The 7,821-nt window shown below is 39.4% G+C and overlaps 1 protein-coding gene across 1 annotated transcript in view; it reads left to right on the top strand.

Annotated features, from left to right (window-relative positions):
- The window catches only part of RB1 (RB transcriptional corepressor 1), a 72,172-nt gene that overhangs the window by 61,927 nt on the left and 2,424 nt on the right, over positions 1-7,821 (top strand). The window contains exons 18-26 of the mRNA XM_038140323.1: positions 2,041-2,159; positions 2,546-2,691; positions 3,359-3,504; positions 3,977-4,081; positions 5,104-5,217; positions 5,302-5,468; positions 6,339-6,369; positions 6,693-6,838; positions 7,085-7,134. Of these exons, the coding sequence (XP_037996251.1) occupies positions 2,041-2,159; positions 2,546-2,691; positions 3,359-3,504; positions 3,977-4,081; positions 5,104-5,217; positions 5,302-5,468; positions 6,339-6,369; positions 6,693-6,838; positions 7,085-7,134 (1,024 nt within the window). The remainder of the gene's footprint in view (positions 1-2,040; positions 2,160-2,545; positions 2,692-3,358; positions 3,505-3,976; positions 4,082-5,103; positions 5,218-5,301; positions 5,469-6,338; positions 6,370-6,692; positions 6,839-7,084; positions 7,135-7,821) is intronic.

Genomic DNA, 7,821 nt, shown 5'->3' with positions numbered 1-7,821 from the left:
AAGAATAGTAACTTTTGCTTCTCTTTCTAGACCTCTCATTCCCTTTCATCAACCCCTTTTCCTCCTTCATTAAAAACAATACTTTTCCAGTCATTAATCACTAAAATGTGATGTGAATGAAGCAGGGTTCACTCTTAGTCAAGATATGTCACTGATTGCTCTGGGAAAGAAATTTGGATTCCTCGGAGCAAAGTGAAGTGCTGGTGGGAATAATAAAAAAGGAAGAGGCCAAGTGGCCAGATGAACGAGAAATGGAGGACATGTGCCAGTGTTTCCAGCAAGGGCAGCACTGAGAGACACAAGTGAGAAGTGCGTGCACTCCTAAATGAAGGGAAGAATGATGCAAACCAGCCCAAGAGCTGAACTGGTTGAGAAATGGTGGAGAAAGAGCTATGTGGTTATGAATCACTAACTGATGTTTTTTTCTGCTGTGGATGAAACAGCTCCAGTGTTGCCAAAATCATAACTTAAAAATTGCAGTGTGAAAAATTGTAAATCTCAGCACTCTCATCTTGTTACTCTGAATTTCTATTTGATGTGCTTTAAAAAAAGGTGTTAATTTTTTTAGGAGTAAGTCTAAATAAGGAATGTCTTAATGCTAGTTTTAATTCTAGTAAATGTAGTCTAATTTTACTAGGCTATTTCTTATTGCCTTAGCCAGGTGATGCTGCATGCTTTACATGCATGCTGTGCTCCTGTTCACAGCTATAGATTTGTCATCTGTGCCGGTGCATTTTAATATCTAAAATGTGCATTTGGAAGCTCAAACAGACCAGGAACCATCAGACAGTGCATTGTGTACAGAGCAATGAGCTGACAGATGTTACTGCTGTCTTTTGGGGAAGATCATTTGAGGAAAATGCTGCATGTCTGGTTTTGCCCACTTAATCCTGAGTTTATGGACACTGCTTCCCCCACCTCTCACTCTCAAGAAGGCACATATTTGCTCATCAAATGTTCCTCTGTTGCTTCAGGAGTTCTGATGCTGCACTGGTGAGAGGCAACATTGTACTTAAGGATGAGTCTCCTGTTTAAAAAAAAATGAAACAAACAGAAGCCATCAACCCTGTGCTTTCAAATTTATTTATAAATATGGTGTCAAAATACTTTCCCATGTAGTTTTGCTGTCTCAGCATAATTCTATTGCGTGTGACACGCAGGCAGGCTGAGACTTTGTTTCTGCAGGACTGCTGTTCATTACTAATGTCAGCAGAAGGGCTGATGTGGTTTCAGCCAGAACCTCCTCCATTCCTCTTACATTCTCTCTGCTCCTTTTTTCTCACCTCCTATCTTGAGCTCTTAGTTTCTGATGTATTCCAGAGGACTTGGTTTAAAGTACTGATAGTTAGCCTCAAATCAAAATTAGGGTTTGTTTTGGGCCATGAGGGCAGAGACTTACTGTATCCAGGGTCACTCTAACTCTTTTCAGGGGTGGCTCTGGAACCTGATACTGCAGAGACTAAATAGTCCCCCATGCAGTTAAGTGACTGTGGTTTATATTATCAAATGTAAAATATTGGGTAGATGTTGTGGCAAAAATGGATTGACAGTAGGTACAGCAGTAACTTTCAGTCACCAGTGGGCTGAGTTTTCCTTTGGCTGGTTTTTGGGTGTTGGTTGGTTTGGTTTTGGATTTTTTGGGGTGGTTGGGAGGATTTTTTGTTTGTATCGTTCTGTGTTTTTTGAAATGTGACCTTTTGTGTATTTTCTTGTATTGATTACTCCTCTTTTCAGAAATGGCTTTAATAGGAAGTAGCAAGGGACTCTAGAATACAACTAATACAACTGTCTCAAATCTGCAGTTGACCTATATCTAATGGACTGCTGTTGAAACAGGAAACAAAGCACTTGATGTATTTAGTAACTCAAAGTTAAATGGTTAAAATTCGTCTTGCAAAGTATGAATGTTCTGAAGTACTTCAAAGCTTTAATCTTCTGTTGAGGTTCACATTTTGGTGGTTGGGTTTAGAGAAGGAACGGAATTCATTCTGAGTTGTTGTCTGTTCTTAGTGTGATGCAGGATTCCTGTCATTTTTCCAGGGGTCTCCTCTGTTTGATCTTATCAAGCAGTCAAAAGAGCGAGAAGGCCAAGCTGATCAGCCTGAACCCACTTCTACTCCCAACATGCCTTTCCAGCATAACCACACTGCTGCAGACCTGTAAGTGAATGCCTGACGTCTAGGGAAATGTGAAATTGATATTACCCTTAATATTCAAATCCAGCTGTATTCTACTTCTTAGGCTTGGTACTTAAGTTTTGTTAAACCATTGTATTTGCAGATATTCATTATATATTGAAAGTTAAATCAAATGTTGAAATATTTTCCCCAGCCCTATAAAATATATAATTGTAAACTGGTACATTACTTGCCTAGGAATAAACAAGTCTCTGTATCAGGTGTTGGGGTTAACATATCACAAGAGCAATTTATGTCTTCTAATGGGGAAGAGGGAAGAGCTCCTGCAAGTATTATTCATACAGAATTGAATTAAGAAATTTCTTCATCCTGTGATGTTAAATGCTTAATATATGTTGAACCTCCAGCTATCTTTCTCCTGTGAAATCTCCTACGAAGAAGGCATCTGGACCTTCTCTAAGTGCTACTTCCACTCCAGATGCTCAACCTGCTGTGACCCCCCAAACACAGAAACCACAGAAATCTACCTCCCTCTCGCTGTTCTACAAGAAAGGTTTGTTCCTTCTGCATGTGCTGACTTTGCAAGGTTATCTCTTGCATTTTATCCTTTTTGGGTTTTGGCACTCAGAATTTCTGGAAAGTTTGTTGTATAATCTGTAGTGAACACCAGGCAAACCTCTGGAAGCAAGGGCAAAATGGTGCCAGCAGGTGTTTCCTGTGTGCATTCTGAGAGTTAGAAGTGAAAACTTCCCTATCCTGGCTGGAAGAATGTCCATATGGGCTCAGATGGAGGGCTCTTCTGTCATAGCATCCTTTTCCCAGCAGTGACCAAAAAGAGATGTCATGTGAAGCTGGACAACTGGGCAGACATGGCTGGTGCTTTCCAAGGCTTGATCTTCATCCCACTTGGGGGGTTTGCTGAACCTTTTGTGCTCTGTCTGCTTAGTAATTCTCAGCAGATTCATGTTCCAGGTGCTTGTTTGAATTGACATAGACATGAGTGTGCAGTGGTGTTTGGTGTGGCCTTCCATGTTGTCCACTGTCTCTTGTATGAAAATCTATTCCATTTATTTTGAGCCTGGCTTCTACTACTTGATGTCTGGTAGTTTTTTTCCCTTGGAGACAGTGAAGAGTACAATGTTGTCCCTCCTTCATTGCAGTCTTTCATTTTGTATAATCCTGTTACAAAAATTTCGGTTCATTTTTCTTTGTTTCTGAAGTGTATCTACTGGCCTATCGTCGACTCCACACCCTGTTCCTTCACCTTCTCTCCGACCATCCTGACCTGGAACCCCTGATCTGGACCCTCTTCCAGCACACACTGCAAAATGAGTATGAGCTAATGAGAGACAGGCACCTGGACCAGGTAACATGGACAAAAAAGTTCTTATTAATCTATTGATCACTGAAAGGAGGCCTTAGTTTAGAGTGAAGTCTGTCATCTCAGTTTTTTAAGCACTGGCAACTACTTGATGTGGCACCTTCAAATACAATTTTGAGCTTTTATCAAAATAACAAAGACAGACCACGGTTTCTAATAATTTGCATAAAAATATAGTGATTTTCTTTAGGTAGACAAGATGTGTGGCTGATAAATTTCTTTGTTACTCTACCCTAAAATTGCAGCATATGGTAGGAGTTTGAGAAGGTACTATCAGCTGCAATTAGTTGTTTGTCACACAGAAATGGAGGTAGCATTATGTTAACTTATGTTCTAGAAGTTCTTTCTAAGTTGAGTTGTCTGCTAATTTATAGAGCACAGTCAGTAAAAGAAAGTTATTTTGTAACTTGAAATAAAGAAGCTGAATTAATTTTGAGTTGTCTTGTTTCTTTAATAGATCATGATGTGTTCCATGTATGGCATATGCAAAGTAAAGAATGTAGATCTTCGATTTAAAATGATAGTTTCAGCATACAAGGAGCTTTGCAACACAAATCAAGAGGTATGGAAGTTCTTAAATGTTATTCCTCCATAAAAATCTTAAAAACTTAATTATTTTCCCCTGAAATCAAAACAAACTACATTTGAACATACAAAAGGAAGCTTCTGCTTCACTACATCTCCATTTTGTGGAGGAGAAAACTAACTCTAATACTAAATATCTCTTAAACATCTTGCATAAATAGTTTGGTAACTCTCCTCAGAAAACAAATTTTGTTCCAGCTTTTGAAAAATACATAACAATGGTTTACGACTGTATTTGGAGTTTAGATGGAAAATTTGTCTAGAGCTAATAAGATTTTCAAAAGTAACACAAGTTTCTTTATGAGTTGTCTAACTTCCTTGGAGCATTAAGGGAAGAGAAGCAGATTACTTTCTACAGAAGTTTTCAACAGACACATGGTTTGATAGCAAATAAAGGTGCATGGCTATAAATCAAACAGCTGCGTATGTGTCAAAGTTGTAGGCTTAATTCTAACATAAAGAAGTTCCTTCCTTCACAGGAACTTCAATGCACTGAAATTTTTGCACAGCACAGTAATGAAATCTATAGAAAAACCCTCACCAGTTAATGGAACTGTAGCATCCTCTCAGTAGCAGAATTTCTCATAATGTATTTGTGGATCTTGGCTAAACTCCAGACTTCTGTCTCCAAGCCTATAGAACTATTTTATCCCCATCAGGTCAGTAACGAGTTTTTTAGCCTTCCAAGGCATGCACAGTAGTCTAGACTTTTTGACACATGTGTGTGAAAGCAAATCCTTCTTAAATTTGGAAAATGTTAGAGCTGTGTTCACACCAAGGGGCTGTGCCAGTTAATGAAGTAGGTGCTTGTGCTGGTGTTCAAACACATTTGGAAAAATCCCAAACAGTTTAGAGAAATTACAATGGCTTGCATACAACTCATGTGCCATCCTAGCTCTTAATCTAACGCAGACTTTGAGTAACTTTATGAGTTTGTCAAATGTAAAATTTTTATTCCTTTTTTTTTTAATCTGTATATGATTTTCTCACTCTATGCAGACTTTCAAACGTGTTCTTATCCGGGAAGAACAATATGACTCCATCATAGTCTTTTACAACTTAGTCTTTATGCAAAAGCTGAAAACAAACATTTTGCAGTATGCTTCCAGCAGGGTAAGCCATTAGCTCTGTTCATTATTCAATAGATTAGAAATATATAGGCAATAAAACCTTATGATTATTTTATTATTTTTATAGCCTCCCACTCTGTCACCAATCCCACACATTCCTCGCAGTCCTTACCAGTTCTCCAACTCTCCCCGGCGTGTCCCTGCTGGCAATAACATCTACATCTCACCTCTGAAGAGCCCATACAAATTCTCTGATGGGTTTCAGTCACCCACAAAGATGACTCCAAGGTCTAGGTACGTTGTTGACAAGCATTTTTTTGACTAAATTTAAGGTATTTGAGGGATTTTAGTGGAAGCAAATTGGAACACTGCAGTCAAGTTCGTCATTAGTCTGTGGCTAGAATATAATTTCTGGTTAATAGTTTTTGTCCTGTATTTGGAATCTTTATTCATCATTCACTGCTTTTTTGTTGTGCTCAAGGAGCTTTTTTTGTTGGTTTTTTTCCTCTTTTTTTTTTTTTTTTTACCGCCCACCAAAGAGGACTTTCCTGACCTGGTTGCTATAAATGTTGTTGACTTTGACCCTGCATCACACTCCTGAAAAGCTTGGTCAGCTTCTTTAAAGGGAAAATACATTTCTGCAACAAAATGTTTGTTTAGCTGGCTGAACAGAACATTTCAAACTGTTGGTTACTGGTTCTTAGCAGATGAGGATGACAGTAAATATAGCAGTTTCCAGTGGCTTTTCAGACTAGGATCAAGTGTGTCCCACTGTGCACAAAAGTTAAAATGTTATTGTGTATTTTAGGTTGAAGTCCTGCATGTTTTGATTAGCAGACACCTGAAGGTAGAGATGAGAGGATGATTGTCTGTGTACCCAGCACTGAAGGGTCTTCTTGCTGATACAGGACAGACTATGGGGGCCTCTGATTCTTCCAAGCCACAATTTCATTTCTATCTGTGTGATTCAGTTCATTTGGTGATGGAGCATTCAGTGGCTCAAAGAGAAATGCCTCAACACAGAAAAGCACAGTATGGATTTGCACTGTTAATGCAGAGAGAGAGAGGAAGAGACCTTGTTAATGCCTTGTGCTAACCTGTGCAAATTAGTCAATGCTTCTGTCATTGTTAATGGAGCTTAAACTTCTCTTCTTCATTTGGCAGAATTTTGGTGTCCATTGGAGAATCATTTGGGGTGAGTTTTAAAATCTTTGATGTATGATCTTAGATGCATGTAACTTTTGGAGGAATAGGATAGCCTGCTCACATCTCTAGAGCAGGCCAGTGAGTCTACCTGATTTAATATAGTAATTATAGGGAAATTCTGTTAACTCCTTTCAAGTATCTAAACTTCACCTTCAAAATGTGTTGCATTTTATTTTAGTTGCTTTGGCACAAGAGAAGCGTTCTTAAAACTCCAGAGTTTTAAGAACTCCTAATTTTTTGTGGATAATCTGGAAAGTTGGAGTGTTTTCAGGAATTATTGGCAATTCTTTCCCTATTTTCTTGTCACTTCAGACTTCTGAGAAGTTTCAGAAAATAAACCAGATGTTGTGCAACAGCGAGGGCCAGCTGAAGCGCAGTGCAGAAGCAGGAGCTGCAGCCCCAAAGCCACTGAAGAGGTTGCGCTTCGATATAGAGGGGACAGACGAGGCAGATGGAAGGTGAGAGATCGCCCTGGGCTTTTCAGAGATCTTGCATATTCTCAGGGCTTTCATCCTAACTTCTTCCTGATACCCTAGCTCTTGTTAATTTGTGAGCTTCAGTAGCTGTATCAAATGAGAGATGGAAGCATGAAGCTCCTCAGTTACATGCTTTGATGTCAAAAAGCAACTCCCATGATTTAAAGTTTAGGTGATGAAGGTAAAAATTTATTTTTATTAACTTAACCTTATGCTTTCTTTCTGTAGCAAACACCTACCCCAGGAGTCCAAGTTCCAACAAAAGCTTGCAGAAATGAGTGAGTATTACTTTTCTCATAATCTGTGGAGCACCGAGTGCCTTGGATAAGAGAGCTTGGGCCCACTCAGATGAAAACATTGTTCAACACTGATGTGATTTGGGTAATTTGCTTGACTTTTGTACTTCCTGCATATAATCTTGAAAATGCAGATTACAAAATGGAAATTTATGTACACAGGAAAACCATATGTAGGTTTTTTGTTGCTTTGCTTTTATAGGGAAATGTCTGAGACTGCTTTTTCTTCTACTCTGGGTCAGCATTTCTTTCAGATCTTACGGCATCACTTTTCTGTTTTGAAATGAAATTCAAATCTAGCTCATGAAAAGCAAAATTGCCCCAACCCCACATCTTGAGTTGTATTTTCCACTTGTGGGAAGGAGCACACTTGCCCTGGCCAGGCATTCTCACTCTCCGAGAATCTGAGCTCTGCAGCTGAGCAGATTTGCCCATTAAAAACTCTTACATTGCTCATCAAGATAGGTATGAGTGTGGATCCAGGCACCTCTGCTTTAAGGTATGGAAAATGTTTCAGTGTTGACTTATGGCAGGGGCACCACTCTGTCTTGCGTCTGGTGGTGTTGGTGTGTGCCACTGAGGGGAAAAGGCATTCCTGGGCAGGCTGTCTCTGGGATGTGGGCACTGCTCAGCCTGCAGCCTCTGTCTGGCTACAGGATGAGATTCCTG

Source organism: Motacilla alba, chromosome 1 (genome assembly GCF_015832195.1).
Source record: "Motacilla alba alba isolate MOTALB_02 chromosome 1, Motacilla_alba_V1.0_pri, whole genome shotgun sequence".
NCBI classification, from domain to species: Eukaryota; Metazoa; Chordata; class Aves; order Passeriformes; family Motacillidae; genus Motacilla; species Motacilla alba.
The sequence above is the reverse complement of the archived record's forward strand: the minus strand, read 5'-3'. Positions and strand labels throughout refer to the sequence as shown.